General features: G+C 32.3%; 1 protein-coding gene and 1 non-coding gene across 2 annotated transcripts; one reads left to right on the top strand and one right to left on the bottom strand.

Moving 5' to 3' along the window:
* The first annotated feature begins 5902 nt into the window (after nucleotides 1–5902).
* On the top strand, nucleotides 5903–6009 carry LOC115962354. Its single transcript, XR_004085398.1, has one exon. It is a non-coding gene; the product is annotated as a small nucleolar RNA R71 (small nucleolar RNA).
* Nucleotides 6010–11106: 5097 nt separating this feature from the next.
* LOC115961804 lies at nucleotides 11107–11430 on the bottom strand. The gene has a single exon (XM_031080720.1). The coding sequence runs from the start codon at nucleotides 11428–11430 to the stop codon at nucleotides 11107–11109; it is 324 nt and encodes a 107-aa protein (XP_030936580.1).
* Between the last annotated feature and the right edge of the window lie 6150 nt (nucleotides 11431–17580).

The raw sequence follows: 17580 nt of genomic DNA, 5'->3' as shown, positions 1-17580 counted from the left end.
TTTTTTGATAAATACTATATAAATAAGCTATATATATACATATATATGGACTTTTTTTTATGAACATATCTATAGTCATGGACAAGGGATTGGCAAGACTATGAAACTATTTTTTTTTTTTTTTTAGCTCTCTCCTTTAGATTTAGTAAATAGTGCAAGTAGCCCTCCTCCTTTTTTCCCACCGGCAGAATCTTTGATTAGTAATGAAAGTGTTCAGGACCACACACTTTGACACTAATTTAGATACTTGGAAAGCAACACTTGGATTACTTTTTGCTAAATACAGTTGACCCTTGCATTAGTAAACAATCACACGTTAACAAATCTACAAATTGGGTGTCCATAGAAGAACTAATAATAATAACTCTCTCTCTCTCTCATTAGTGACTTTTTTTATTCCTTGCTTTAGATCCTTTTTTTTTTTTCCTATTAATTCGTTCTTTTGTAATTGTGTTTATTTCTTTAAAAATTTGACATTTCTTTTAACTGATTCATTTCTTTTATTGGGGGTACAATATATTTGAATACCTTCTTCTGATGTTTGAAAAGGATAAATTAAAGCCATAAATGGATTTCCTAATATTACTTTTGAGGTTAAATCTATGACAAATGTCTTTTTGAGACATTCCACTCTTGCATACATGAGCATTTGATGTTGTTCCTAAGAACAATAATTGATAAATAAATTGAATTTCATTACATTCAACATATCATGTAAATGATTCAAATTCACATAAAATAGATTTACCATAAAATTAGAGAACAGTTGAGAGATATTACCTTGATGATGCTACAAATTGATCTCATAACATAAGAAAATAGTTACCATCAATTCATATATGTTTTTAGATGGCAAGGTAGAGGCGTGGACTAAGTCACTATCTTGAGACAATAAACACTAATGTCTTCCAATTTTGTAACAGAAATTGTAGTGTAGCTAAGATTGTCGTTCCACCGAAAAAAGGAAAACAAGAACACATCAAAAGCACCAATAATATGTAGAAAAATATGATTGAAACTTATGAAAAATAAAGTTTTGTAAAATTCAATAATTAAAATCATGGACCTTAGGTTTTGTCCACCAATATTGTTAAGCATCCACTACCAATTCAATTTAGTACACAATCAAGTAAGTAAACACATAACTATATATCCAATTAGAAGATTTAGAAATAAGCTTAATTAATAAAACTCTCTTTGGTTGATTATATTCATCAATTGTTTCAACAATTTAGTCTAGAAAATAATAACTTTGCTAGAAAAACTGAAGAACATCACATACCCTAAAGGCAATACTATGACAAAAGTAATTTCTAACATGATTATCACGTTTTACTAGAGAGATTATAAAACCCTATTCTAACAATAAGAAGATTCAAGAATAGACTTATGAAAGAATTAGAAATCAAATATCAATCTAATAAAACAATTATAAAAAGAGAACAATTTATTTCAATAATCAAAACGTAAAAAACATGCTTGGATTGAATAGTAGACAACTTACAACATTGGGGATTCACCCCTAACTCTAGCTTAGGTTTTTAAACTTCCATAGAAAATAAAAACTCTCAAAAATTGATGAAAAATAAGGTTTCCCAGCAGCCAAAAACATGGCTACCCTTGTATCCCTTTAATATTTATAACATTCAAAACCCTAAAACACATGCTTCCCAAAAAGGAAAATATAAAATGTCAATTCCCTTTTTCAACAGTGGGTTAACTTCCAGGTCAGTTTTGGGCTTTAATATGGCAGATTCTGAAGTTTTGGTAAACTACAAAGTTTTAGATCTTCAAGTCCTCTTTCCATGGCCATAAGAATCAAGTCAATCTGATATTGGAGTAAAAACAAAAGGCCAAAATACCAAAACTGGTCAGAATATTTCCATGCCAGGATTTTTTCCATCTTTGACTAAAACAAATTTTTTTCTTTCCTTTTATGTTTCCACCCATCTTTGACTCACTAAATTTTTCAAAAGCCACTTCTCAATTGATTTTCACCCTTGGATTCTCTTGACTTCATGTTTGCATGCTTAGCTTATTAGTTTAAATCTCCAACAAGAGAAAAATACACATAATTAGTGTATTTTAGAGAAAACTTGCAAACTTTCATATTTACATATAAGTGTGGGAATAAACACAAAATAGATGTGATAATGTCTACCAAAACTACGATAATATTCTACCTTTAAGCCATTATCACCCCCAACAAAACTCATGAAGTCCACACTAACCCTTCCAAGCATAAACTAAAAGATAAAATAAAATAAAATAAAATAAATGCAAAAATATGATACCACTTTTGCTTGCAAATTCGGTTGCATTTAGCTTATGCAACAAGCCTTTAAACCCCTAGGCGATCCCTAGTGGATGAGTTGTGTCTCGTGAGGGTTTACAGGACACTACCCACAAACGTAGTTTCTCAAAAGATACATGTGATGAGGCTAAATTATCAAACACTTGAACAAGTCATTCACTAAAGATCATAAGATGCTATTCAAGTCCAAGAATCAACAAAACCTCCAAAATAGGTGTGTGTGCAGAGCCAATGATCATCTTAACAACTAACCCATAACACATGAATGAGAGAACACACCAAAATTTTATTTGCTCCAAGCCTCACTTGAATAAGTATTTGTCCAAATAATTCACTTCGAGATTTGAATGATGAATTTTTTTTTTTTTATTATAGAAAAGATGAACAATGAAATAACACAAAGATCTCATGAAAGATGTCATCTATTGGGGACTCCACCATTCTTACCACAATCCCACCTAGGATCAATTGGTCATTCAATCTTGGTTGTAATGGGGCCAAACGTGAATAGGTGAAAGAAAGAAAAGAAAGGATGCACAATTAATCTCAAAAACATGCTAGAGGCCTTTTTAACAATGGTTCACAAGAATTACCTTCTAAAAATTGCATTCCCTTTTCATTCTTCTTTTTCTTTTTCAATTTCTTCTTCACATTTCTCTTCTTCTTCTTCTTCTTCTTCTTCTTCATTAAACAACTTTGTACAAGAACCCATTAATGTAAAATTTCAATCAAATTCCACCATAAGAATAATAACAAAACAATTCTTTGCAAACCATTTTTTCAAACCATAATAAATTATCCCTAGCATATTTTGAAAATAATGTGAAGGGAGATTATATAAGTGGCTCAACAACACAAGAGTAGGTATGAGAATGTGGCTCAATCAAAGAAAAATGCTCAATTTTAGGCTTAACATGGTTTCTAATGATTACATATGTAAAGGAGTTAGCTTGAAAGGCTCAAACGCATTCTAAAATGACCAAAATCATATCCCAAGTATATCAACCAACATGCCACCAACCATGTAATTGGTGCCCCAATAGATAACCAAAACAAGAATGATGAGATCAGCAATAGAATATGATGAATGGTGAAAAGCAAAGGATATTGAATTTTTTTTTTTTTTTTTGGTGAATCTCATTCAACAAAAAGGAAATAGACTAAAATAAAACTCACAAGAATTAATAGGAAATCACTCAACAAGAAAGGGACAAGAATTTACAAGAATCATAAGCATTAAATCTCTAGGTGTTCTCAAACTCATATGCATTCTAACAACCAACAACCTCATATGGCTCTTGTGATCAAAATAATGTATTTTTCTTTTGTTTCAACAAGGACATATAATAGAATCTATGACTCAAGCAAACATCTCATTCTAATGTCAACAACAAAGCCTCAAAAACATGTAACTCTCAAACAAAACTTTTTGTGTGTGTGTGTGTGTGTTTGTTTTTTTGTTTTTTGTTTTTTTTTTTTTTAAGACACAATGGAAAAAGGAAGGAAACACAACAAACATGCAAGAGATGACTATCCCACCCCCTAACCTAAATCTAACATCAACCTTAATGTTTTGAAGAAAAGCAAAAAGGCATGCTAAAGGAGGTTTAGAGAGCACTTGAAACTTTTCAAAGGAGCTGCCAAAGTCAATTTCTTGCAAACATGTAAGTTTCGCAAAATAAAATAAAATAAAATAATATGATACAATGATAAGAACAATGTGACCTAGGACAATTCCAAAAGATACCATGAAATGACACCTTTTCCAATTTAAAACAAGGCTCTTATCTTGGCCCTTTGAATCAATTTCAAATTCATGATAGCTAGAAGAACCATCTACAAAGTAGTAAAATTCATTACCATCCACTCTATCCAAGATATGATCAGTAAAAGGCAATGGATAATGGTATTTTCTTCACAAGTTTGATAGGCACCAATTCATTATTTGCATTCTTTTTTACAACTGTAACTCCAAACTTCTTGGGAACCACTTGCATAAGACTAATCCATTTATCATCAGCAATTGGGTAAGTAATACTTGCATCCAACAATTTCAATATCTCATTTTTAAGAACTTCTTTCATTGTTATGTTAAGTCTATGTTGTTGGTCCCTAGTTGCCTTGAAATCATTTTCAAGATTATTTTTATGAGTGCTAATCAAAGGGATTACTCCCTTAATATCTACTATGGTCCAACCAATTGCAACTTTATATTTCTTTACTTGCTTAATTAACTCATCTTCCTGCTCTATTGTTAATTCAGAAGTAATAGCAACAGGAAATGTATGACCTGGTATGAAGAATATTCTTCTTCCACAATAGCATTTAGCCAATTCATAGTTTCACACTCCTCATCTCCCATTATTTCCTTGGTAATATTGAAGATATTCACTTCCAATGTCATGTTACCAAAAGTAAGCTTCATGAGTCCATTCCTGCAATTTATTAAGGCATTAGCAGTAGCTAAAAATTGACGTCCAAGAATAATATGAATATTAGAATTTGCATGCACAACAGGTTCTGTGTCCAAAATTAGAAAATCAACAAGATAATAAAATTTATCAATTTGGACTAACACATCTTGTATCATCCCTCTTGGTCTTTTTACAGACCAATTAGCTAATTGTAACACCATAGATGTGGGTTTTATATCACCTGAACCAAGTTGTAAATAAATCGAGTAGGGCATCAAATTAACACTAGCCCCCAAACCGAGTAGTAATAGCATTGGTTTGCTCAAGATGTGAATTATTCTTTTTAGAACATTGAGCCATATGTTGACCTTGAGGATTTTGAGTTTGGGATGGAAATTTCCCTTTCTCATTTATAGTTAAAGAACTAGTCAACTTAGAAATATGACTCTTTATCTCCCTATTTTCTTTAGCAAGTTGGGTGAGCAAAGTATCATGCTTTTGATTTGTCTTACTTTAAGCCTCTATGAATGCAAGAATAGTGTTCTCAAGTGAATTAGATGGATGTGAATGTGATGCATGTGGTGTAGGAAGTGATTGGGAAAAATTCCTTTGTGGCATTTGTGATTGTGATGAAGAATGAGTCTCATTTTTCCAACTAAAGTTAGGATGATTCTGCCCAGTTGGATTATAAGTCTTAGAGAAGGATGAATAAGGCCTATTGTAATTACTAATGGCCCCACAATGTTCTTCATACATTCCCATCATACTAGGCAAGATTGTGCAATCCTTGGTTGGATGCCCAATGTCGTTGCAAATTTTGCACTCTTTATGGATCTCACTTTGATAAACTTGTTTGTTGCCAACAACCCCTTTCACTTTTTAAGCATCTATCTCTCTTGTCAAACTAATAATTTGGACTTTCAAACTATCTTCCTCTTTCAATTGGTAAATTCCTCCACTAGAAAGAGTGGGGGCATTAGGTCTAGACCGAGTGGTACTCTCAACACTATTAGGTCCAGTCCAAGTATGAGCTTTCTCCACTAGGTCATTCAAATACTCTATGGCCTCATCAGGGCCTTTTTGCAAAAATTCCCCGTTACACATCATCTCAACAAATTGACACTCTCTATTGGTAAGTCCCTAATAAAAATTGCTCAGAATGTGCCAACTCTCATAACCATGGTGAGGACAAAAATTCAAAAGGTCTTTAAACCTTTCCCAAGCTTGGTACAAAGTCTCACTTTCTTTTTGTGAAAATTTTGAAATTTGTCTTTTGAGAGCATTTGTTTTATGTTCAGGAAAATATTTCTCGAAAAATTCATGTGTCATCTCACCCCATGTCCCAATCGACCTAGGTCTCAATGAATACAACCAACTTTTTGCTCTCTCTTTCAAAGAAAAAGGAAAAAAATTTCAGTCTAATTATATCTATTGCTCCAACTTGATTATGCAAGGTAGCCACCACCTCTTCAAATTCTCTAATGTGCACATAAGGGTTCTCATTCTCCATACCATGAAAGGTGGGGAGAAATGGAATCATTCCTGGTTTAAAATCAAAGTTTTGCACATTGGCTGGAAACATAATGCAAGATGGTGGTGCACTATTACGTGTTGGGTGCAAGTAATCATGTAAAGATTTAGTGGGCAACTCATCTTCATTCATGGTGTTAGATGTGTGTGAATATGCACTGAAGAACTAAATGAACTGGATGGTGGAAAAACACATGAAAAATATAGTTTTGTATCTCATACAAAAATACGCAGCGGAATATGAACGGATCTACTTCATTCATGTAAGATAGCATGTAACATCTAAGTTTTGGAAAGAAAGAATGAGAGAGCGTACCTTGATGGAATGAAATTCAAAACAAATGAAGGTTGGTCTTGAGATGTCTTTCAATCTTCACTCCAATTTCACAGTTTGCCCAAGATGTGTGGTCTCTCAATCAGTTCTATATGTGATCTTTCAAGAGAATAATCAAGTGTCTCACTTGAGAAGAACTCTCATACTTTCTCCTGTTTTAATCACACATATATGTTTTGCACTTAGGTAGTTACCTTTATTTAATAACTCTTATTAAATAAATAATTGATTATTTAATTGGGTTAGCCTTTTGGGCCAGCCCAATTGGGCTTTAGTGTGTGGGTTGGAGTGGGATCAAAAGGGACAAATAAAACTCTAGCTTTAATGGGCTTTGGACTTATCTGTCAACTCTTGACAAGCCCAAAGTTACCATTAATTATATTTAATACTACTATATAAATATAATTGCACTCTAGGTCTTTTTAATAAATTATATCCCAAAACTTTATTAAACATTTTACCCTTTCATGAAAATATTCGTAGTAATATAAAGTCATAATGTGTAACTGTCACTTTGTAAATTACTACCTCTTGATCCTTGAGTACCCAGTTTAATCTTTTAAGTTATTCATATATATTTTATGAAATCTAATTTCACAAAATATAAACTTTAGTAATTCTTTGCTAAAGTGGTTAGGCCTAATACTTTGAATAACCAAACTCATTAAACTTATTTCAAGGGAATATTTTATATCTCTATAAAGAGACTGTGAATTCCATCTTGAGAATATGTGTTCCTTCAACATTACGTGTGGTTGCCCAACATACTGAGGTTTTGACCGTTTGTCTAGATCTCACTCCTGATATATTAAAGCAACCTACATTTCATGATCGGGTTCACTATTTCCTCAGGATTGAGAGTTTATGTAAATGAGAAGTCGTGCGATTTATTATACACTTAAAACATATTAAGATATCAACCAGAAGTCTCTACTTCCATGATCAAGACAAATCATCTTAATTGATATGTTATAGTCTTCGCAGATGAAATGACTAATTTCATCACCGACTACGAACTAAGATTTTGAGTTTATAAAAAACTTGTGATTTAAATCTTCTATGACTAAATCACATACTATGCATCTCAAGGACTATATGATAATGTCTAAACATTCCTGTTACCATTATTTTAGATAATAATAAAACATGTTTATTACATAGAACATAATGTCATACATGGCATACAATAGGATTTTAGGGTACTAATCCTAACAATCTCCCACTTGCCCTTAAAGACTATTGTGCATTAATCTAACTCCCATTCCCTCCAGGTGTGACTCAAAAGTCTTCTAGGGCAAAACTTTGGTAAAGGGATTTGCCAGATTATTCGCACTATCAATCTTTGCTACTATCACATCTCCTCGAGCCACAATGTCTCGAATAATATGATACTTTCTTTCTATGTTCTTTCCTTTCTTGTGATTCCTTGGATCTTTGGATTATGCAACTACTCCACTATTGTCACAGAATAAAGTGATTGGAACTTGCTCCATTCTTATGACACCAAGATCAGAAAGGAATTTCTTAAGCCAAACAGCTTCTTTTGCTGCTTCACAAGCAGCAATATATTCAGCTTCCATGGTGGAGTCGGCAATACAAGATTGCTTAACACTCCTCCAACTTATGGCTCCACCTCCCAAGGTGAATACACAACCTGAAATGGACTTTCTGAAATTAAGATCTAACTGAAAATCAGAATCTGTGTAACCAATAGGTATCAAATCCTCAAATCGATAGACTAGCATATAGTCTCTCATTCTCCTTAGATACTTGAGACTATGCTTTACAACCTCCCAATGTCTTGGTCCTGGATTTGATTGATATCAGCTGACTATGCCAACTGAATAACAGATATCTGGCCTAGTATATAGCATGGCATACATGAGACTTCCCACTGCTGAAGCATAAGGAACTTGTCTCACTGTCTTTTCCTCTTCAAGAGTCTTAGGCCTTTGGTCATCAAAAAGAGGAACTCCATGTCTAAAAGGAAGTAATCATTTCTTGGAGTTTTGCATGCTAAACTTTGCTAGAATTTTATCTATATATCCAACTTGTGACAAGCCTAACATTCTATTCTTTTGATCTCGCCAAAGCTTGATGCCTAGAATATAGTTACTTTCGCCCAAGTCCTTCATATCAAATTGGCTTGACAACTAAATCTTTACTGATGACATTATCCCTACATCATTCCCAATGAGTAGAATATCATCAACATAAAGCACTAGTTACATTACTACTTTATCTTGATGTCTTTTGTACACACATGGTTCATCAAGATTTTGTTCAAAACCAAATGACTTGATTGCTTGATTAAATCTAATGTTCCATGATCTAGATACTTGCTTGAGTCCATAAATGGATCTTTTCAACTTGCATACCATATGCTATTGGTTCTTTGCTATGAAACCTTCTAGACGCATCATATAAATTTCTTCATCAAGATTTCCATTTAGAAATGCAGTCTTGACATCTATTTACCAAATCTCATAATCATGATGAGCAACAATAGATAAGAGAATCTTGATAGATTTAAGCATGGCCACTGGTGAAAAAGTTTCTTCATAGTCAATACCTTCTTTTTGTGTACACCATTTCGCCACTAGTCTTACCTTAAAGGTTTCAACTTTTCCATCTATCCCTCCCTTCCTCTTGTAAACCCATTTGCAACCAACAGGTTCAATGCCATTAGGCGCCTTTACAAGATCCCAAACTTGATTGGAATACATAGAATCCAATTCAGATTTCATAACTTTGACCCAATGATGTGTATCTATATCTTTCCTTGCCTCTTCATAAGTGTAAGGATCAGATTCAGCCTCTTCTGAGATAGCTTCATAAGTTTCTCCCAAATGTATAAATCTTGCAGGTGGCCTAATAATCCTCCCACTACAATGAGGCTCTTGTGTACTAGTCATCTCATGAGTAATATCTTGTGGTGTATCCAATACAAAATCATTCCTAGTTTCATCCATTGATTATTCAATTACAGGTTCATTTAATTCAGCTAAAAGAACTCTTTAAGGAGTATAGTCATTCATATAGTCATTTTCCAAAAATTTGGCATTTGTACTGACAAACGCTTTATTGTCATTATGACTATAGAATAAACCTCCAACAGTTCCTTTTGGATACCATACAAAGAAAACCACTTCTGTTTTAGATTGTAACTTGTTAGACTTTCCTTTCAACACATGTGCTGGACAACCCCAAATATGGAGATGTCTCATACTAGGCTTACACCCAATCCACAACTCTACAGGTGTTTTAGGAATAGACTTCGAAGGTACTAAATTCAGAAGATACATTATAGTATTTAAGGCATATCCCCAAAAAGAAATTGGTAGAGTTGAATAACTCAACATGGATCTAACCATATCTAAAAAGAGTCCTATTCCTTCTTTCTGCTACACCATTTTGTTGTGATGTTCCAGGTGCAGTCAACTGGGATATAATCCCATTTTCAGTTAAGAAATCCTTGAAATCCCCAAGAAGGTATTCGCCACCACGATCAGATCAAATGGCCTTTATGCATTTATCTAATTGATTCTCAACTTCAGCCCTAAACTCTTTGTACTTTTCAAAAGCTTCCGACTTCCTTTTCAATAGGTACACATAACCAAATCTAGAGTAATCATCAGTAAAAGTAATGAAATACTCATAACCACCTCTTGCTTGGATAGACGTTGGACCACATACATTTGAATGTACTAGTTCTAGTAAATCTTTGGCTCTATATCCTTTTGCATTAAAAGGCCTTTTCGTCATTGTACCTTCCAAGCAAGATTTGCAGACTGGGAATTCATTAAAATCTAATGGTTCTAAAAGCCTATCTTTCACCAATTTTTGGATCCTATTTAAATTAATATGACCCAAATGTAAATGCCAAAGATATGCATCACTAGTAGAAGGAAACTTTCTCTTTAATGATCTTACATGTGAATTATTATCTAATTTGGAATTGTATAATTTGTGCTTATCAGGATTTATAATATAAAGACCATCAACAATATTGCCAGAACAGATAAATACTTTATCCTTCTTTGTTACAACATTGTCTTTCAAGATAACACAATATCCATGTCTATCGAAATAAGTTGTAGAAATTAAATTCCTAAGAACATTAGGTACCTATAAGTAGTCTTCCAATATTAAAACCCTAGAATCAGAGAATAAATTAAACACTCCAACAGCTACAACTGGAATTTTGCTCCCATCAGCCAAAGTAAGAAACAATTCCCCTTCATTCAGCTTTATGGTTTCCTAGAACCCCTGCAAAGTATTGCAGATATGATTAGTACAACCTGAATCCACACCCAGGAATCCGTGAGATTATGTACTAAACAAATCTCAAGAAGGAATGATCTCATCACACCTTTATTCTTGTCAGTTATGAATTTTGGACAGTTCCTCTTCCAATGACCTTTCTCACCACAATGGAAACATTTTCCTTTGGTGTAGTCCTTTTTATTTTTCTTTCCCTTATTTTCAACACCTAAGGCAAGCTATTTACCATCTTATTTAGTGAAGTCCTTCTTCTTCTTACCACCCTTGCCTTTCGACTTAGGCTTAGAAGAGGAAGCTTCAGCCATATTAGCATTAATACTGGCTGTACCAAGGATGCCTTCCGCTGCCACTAATTCATTCATTAATTCAGACAAGGTATAAATCTTTTTGTTCATATTATAATTAAGTTTGAATTCTTTGAATGATTCTGGCAAGCATTGGAGTATCATATCCGCTTGGGATTCTCCATCAATGTCGGCACCTAAAACCTCTAGTGTATTCAGATAAGAGATCATTTTAAGACAATGCTCTCTTACTAAAGTTCCTTGAGCCATTTTGGTATTCAGAATGAGCCTCTTGGTATCTTGGCTAGCTGAACGGCCTTGCTTACCAAACATCTCCTTCAAACTTAACATAATGTCTGAAGCTAGTTCTACATCCTACATTTGATGTTGTAGAACATTTGAAATAGATGTTAGGATATAACACTTAGCCATCGCATTAGATTTCTGAGAATGATCATATCGCTGTTTTTCCTCAAAATGAGCATCTAATGAAGGAAAGTTTGGACATGGTTGATTAAGCACAAATTTGTGCTCTTCAGCAGTAAGAACAATGTCTAAGTTTCTTTTCCAATCAACATAGTTGGGTTCCAGTCATTTTTTTTAAGAATAGTAACAAGTGGGCTAAAGGATAACATGATTAAATCTGAAAACAATAAACATAAATATAATAAGTAAACTAGACATTATCAATTTAGCATATAAACATGTAGTATGAAACCTTAATAAAACCATAATATAAAATATGCAACGTCAACCCAATCCCATATTCAATATCCCTCAGCATAGAGTGAACATTAAATACTATGATTGATCGAAAATATCTTTCATTATCAGTGCTATCTTGATAACTCTTACCAAACACTAATAATATGCCATTATTCATTTAGCCTCTAAATAATAATAGTAAGAACTTAGCATAGAGGATACTGTAATATTTAGTCTAGTGTACACCATTACTTAGAATCATGTGTAGCCACATATCATCTACCAACAAAAGTTTAGTCTAGTAGTACATTGATAAAAAAAAAAAAAAAAAAAAAAAAACCCTTTGCATGGAACGCAAGGCTCGAGGCCAAGATGAGGTGTTTGCTCACACCACTATAAACCTGGAAGTTCAATCTTGTAGTACCATGAAATAAACACCCTCTGCATGGAATGCAAAGCTCGAGGCCAAGACAAGGTGCCTACTTCACACTACTATGAACTAGTAATGGAGGCCGTGAGAGTCAACCCTTGAATCTCTCTCCCACTAGAAATTTTAAAAGAAAGGTTTTTATTTGGAAAACATGTGTAATCTTATCACACATAGCTTTGTACTTTTTCTATGTTTTAGCACTTAGTGAAATTTCAAAAAACAGTTCATTTGATTGGTCGAAGGTATTTCTTGATCAATTGAAATATTCAATAAATCCATTTCGAAGTTTCTAGATGACTCAATCGACTCTTGATTCCTGTTCGATCGATCAAAAGGAATTCTCGATCGATCGAAAAATTGAAGAAATTCATTATAAATTTTCTAGATGACTCGATCGATTCTCAATTCTTGTTCGATCGATCGAAAGGAACATTCGATCAATCAAAGGGAATTCTCGATCGATTGAAACTCGTGAAATTGAATTTTTTCAGATTTTTCTGGTAACCGTTTTTTGACATTTCACTTGAACAAAACATAGTTTCTTGATCATATCAGAATGAGATTGAGACCAAAACTGAATTTAATTGATGTTATAGTCTTAAAGTTCAATATGGCATGGTTAAATGAAATCAAGTTCATTCGTTGAGGAGATTTTTAGAGGAATTCTAGAGTTTTCCAACAAAGACAATGGGAGGTGAATAGGCTTTTTTTTTCATCATAAAATCTGTGTGATTTTTACCATTTTCATTGCTTTTAGATTTTGGTGATATTTGTAGCGGTTGTATGCAGTGGAAAAGTCAGAAAATTCTCTCTGGTTGGCTAAGCTATATATATATATATATATTTATATTTATATAATAAATCCAAAGAATAACACACACACACACATTTATTTATTTATTTATTGCTTATACATGAAATGTTTGTAATTTTGATTTAACATATGATATTTTCATACATTAATAAAAATATTTACATCAAATAAGTATTTTTACTTTTTACATCATTGCAAAAAAAAAAAAAAAAAGTAAAAAATGCAAGTTTTGACATGTCTAAAAATATACACTCCCACCCTCCGCGACTGGCTTTACAATAGATCAATTTTTTTTTACTCTAAACTTATATGAAATTTGGGGAATCTGGCCAATGCCTTTTTTGCGCAAATTATATAACCTTCTGCCCCCTTTCCCAGACTAATTAGGAAAATGCAACTCTTTTGTAATTCAATTTTCTCAAAATCGAGTTTCAATGTAAAACTCAATTTGTAGAAAATCAAGTATGGGGCGATCAAACTTAAAAAAAAAAAAAAAAAAAAAAATTTGCATGGAACTCGAGTTCCATAAAAAAAACGCTGCTATAGGCCTCCATGAAACGCAGCTATAGGTAAAACTTAAAAAAAAAAAAAAATTTCATGGAACTCGAGTTCCATAAAAAACGCCACTATATGTATTTAAAACACCACTATAGGGCTCCCTATGGAGCAATCAGATTTAAGAAAAAAACTTGCATGTTAAAATGCCACTATAGGGCTTAAAAACGCCACTATTGGGCTTCCTATGGAGCAATCAAACTTAAGAAAAAAACTTGCATGTTTTAAAACGCCACTATAGGGTTTTAAAAAATTGCCAGCAATTTTTCTTTTTCAATTTTTAGTTTGTTATAACTTGACTGTCCAAAAATCGAGTTTTAAGTTGAAACTCGATTTTTAGAAAATCGAGTTACAAAAGAGGGGCATTTCAATAATTAGTTTGGGAAAGGGGGCAGAAGGCTACATAATTTGCGCAAAAAGGGCATTTGACCATTTTGGCCTATGGAATTTGATCACGATCATCATGTTAAACCATTGTTTATGCTATTGGTTCTAAAATCATATTGTTTAGTAAATGTTTGGTATTATTCTATAAAAAAAAAAAAAAAAAAAAAAAAAAACATTATCATTCTTATTTTTTTTCTCCCACTTTCCGAAGATTGAGATTTATTATGAATCTTCTTATTTAACAATTTAATCTTATCATATTCTATACTTTAAATTCTTTCATTTTATTTAAAACTATTTAATGATATATCTCTTGATAAATTAAAGGATCAAATCATCAAATCTTATTTCCTCAAAAAAAAAAAAAAAATCATCAAATCTTACACTGTTTAAAGTAATATAAATTATCCATCTATATATATAATAATAGGTGAAACTGAGAGAAACTCAAATTAAAATTTCAAATTAGAGTTCCAATTTTGCACCATGTGTCATAAATTATTTATTCTTAAAGAGTTTTATTTCTTAATTTTAGAATCAAATGTGGAATCATATCATAAATACTTTACCTATCTTATGAATGCCACCTGGAGAGATTGGCCACTTTACTCAAAGCGGCTCGCCAAGTTTGCACTTTCTCTGTGTTCCCCTTCAAATGTTTTTCATGCTTAGCAAAAGCATGTGCAAAAGTTCCCTTCTGATTTCGTACATCAGACAGGTCCGCTTGATAAAATATAGGTAGAATGGTCAAAATGGACAAAGAACAAAAACTGTTTTTAAAATTCAATTTGTGAAAGAAACTGAAAACATGCAAAATGCTGTTTTCAGTTTCTAATTTTCAAAAGTCAATAAAAACACGCATTTAATTAAATGAATCTGTCTCATTTAATGAGTTTGCATTAGAGTTCAAATCCTAGTAACAACATATTTTAATATTTTCTATTTTTTCTTTAAGAAACTATTTTTTTAATTTCAACTAACCAAACATGTTTTTGATTTCAAAAATACAAAAAAAATTGTTTTTTCTTTATATTCCCATAAACAAGTTTTTGAAAATAGAAAACAAAAATTGTTACCAAACATAACCTAAACATGCCAAAAGTTTTTCCTAAAAAAAAAAAAGAGGCACGGTGCCATTTGAAAGTTAGAACCTGTTAACTAATTTGCCATTATTATAAGTATTATTATTATTGTTTTCTTTTTGGAACAAGTTTGAACCAAAAGGAATATAAATGAAAGGTAATTTGTTGAAACAAATAGAAAAAAAAAATGAATTAGGAGAAAAACCTTTGGTTGGTTGGGATGTTGGATTTGGAATGCAGAAATCGGATCTCCAAACTCCATGGTGCCATTGTTGTGGTAGTTTTGGAAATTTGTCACTTCATTCTGTTTCAGATATGTAAATGAAAAAAGCCCTAAAGGGAGTGAGTGAGAGAATGGACGAGAGTGTTTGGAAATTTTGAATAAGGGGGAAATTTTAGGTGCCGAAATGGCATGTGATTGGGAGGATGTGATACCCTTTCTCAAATGGCAATAGTTTAGGAGGTGTTTGGTTTTGTTTTCATTTGGGATGGTTAGGGATAATATTTGTTGAAGACTTGGAGAGGTAAGTAAGACTAAATAATTTTAATGGTTAGGGATAATATTTGTTGAAGACTTGGAGAGGTAAGTGAGACTAAATAATTTTAGTCATTAGATTTTTTTTTTTTTTTTTGAGTGAAAAGTTAGAAATTTTATTAAGATAATATCATGAGTTTACAAATTACAACTAATACATTTATGCGAAGGGATATCCTCCAACCAAAACAAGACTCCTTTATGGGTCTTAAAAAACAAAGATAATTGATTAGCTACACAATTTGAAGCAATACAATTATAAATGGACAAAAGCTTGACTCATAACATTATGTTTGCCTATTGAGTGAGAATTGTAAAGAGTAGAGACCACATATATATAGTTTTAGTCATATGACTTTTTTAATGATTTATATGACTTGTTTAAAACTTTTAATGATACATATGGATAATCTCATAAGGGTTTGGTTAATGAATGCCCTAAGGGCATATACATTAATCATTTATTTTAGGAAACTTTTTTTATGAAAATTTGAAAAAATCAGTTACTCTTTTCATTTTACCATAAAAAATTTCCTAAAATGGTTTACTAATGTATACCCAAAGGGCATACGTATATAAATCCCATCTTGTAATTTCCACATAATGACTAATGAGTTGGGAAAGGTAGCAACAAGCATGTTTGGAAGATGTAGCTCCAAAGAGAATTAGTAAACAATATGATCGGGGTTTGCATTGAGATTGCAATAACTTAGATCCAATTTGGTCAAAGAACACAAATTTGATAGAGAAGTTGATAACAAGCCCATGGAATTGGGAATTCTCAGCTTGAATCCACCGAAAGATAGTTTTTTAAGAGTTTTGAAGAGGGCATTGGAAGAAGGCATCGGTCTTGTAGTAGTTCCACTCATAAGTTTTGGTTCAAGCAAATTTAAGCCTGTGCTTTGAATTGCTTTTGTTCATAATCTTGAACATAAAAGATTAGTGGGTTGCAAAATGTAAGATTACTAAAACCATTCTCTATTGAATAATATAAAATGGTATGTGCTCAAGTTTTCAAAATAGCATTTTACAAGTTTTTTTGTAAGAATATTGTTAATGTCCTCAAATAAGAACGATCTTTTATGCTTTCCACACTCTTCAGCACACAATTGATAAACTATGTTTTTGCCGATTTCTTGTAGTAAATTATGCATCTAAAAACTATTGTCACTAACCTCTATGAGTGATTCATCAATAAGAACCCTTAATGGTAAACAAAAGATAATCTAGTATTTCTACATGATTTTCGTGGATCATTTCATTTCATTGTTCCCTATAATCACGATCATGTTAGAGCCTAGTATTCAGTTGTTCATATTACCATAGTGTTTCCAATAAAGTCAACAGCTCAATTATTTAAACAAAGTAGAGGTGCAAGTGTGTAAACAACGACCGAAAATTATTCAACTACATAGTAATTTAAAAAGAAAAAGAAAAAGAAAAAGAAAAAAAAAGCGAGGAAGACAATCTTAAAGAGACTAAAATGACAGCTAGGAGCAAAGTTCTAAAAGATACATGGGGCAAACTGCTAGTTGCTACATGGGTCTAGCTCTCTCCAAACAGCTTGATTTAAAAAAAAAAAAAAATTATACCAATTTGAACACGACAACTAATTTTTGTTGTGTAATATAATTTATGTGAAAGACACTATTGGGAAAAAAAAATCATTTGTTTTCTGACGTTAACAAAAACGTACTGTTTTACATAGTTAACGAATAAACATTTTTTGGTCGGATTCTCTCTCCATCAAAAGCACTCAATTCATATGAATTTTTATTTTATTTTTTCTGGTAGATTGATAGAAAGGAAGGAGAAAAAAAAAAAAAAAAAAAAAAAGCACTGGAATAAAAGAGTACGAGATTAGGAGTCCACTAAGTGCAACCGAACTCAAACATTTGTAAATTGCTGAATG

Source organism: Quercus lobata, chromosome 9, assembly GCF_001633185.2.
Source record: "Quercus lobata isolate SW786 chromosome 9, ValleyOak3.0 Primary Assembly, whole genome shotgun sequence".
NCBI classification, from domain to species: Eukaryota; Viridiplantae; Streptophyta; class Magnoliopsida; order Fagales; family Fagaceae; genus Quercus; species Quercus lobata.
This window is presented reverse-complemented; position numbering and strand designations above follow the sequence as displayed.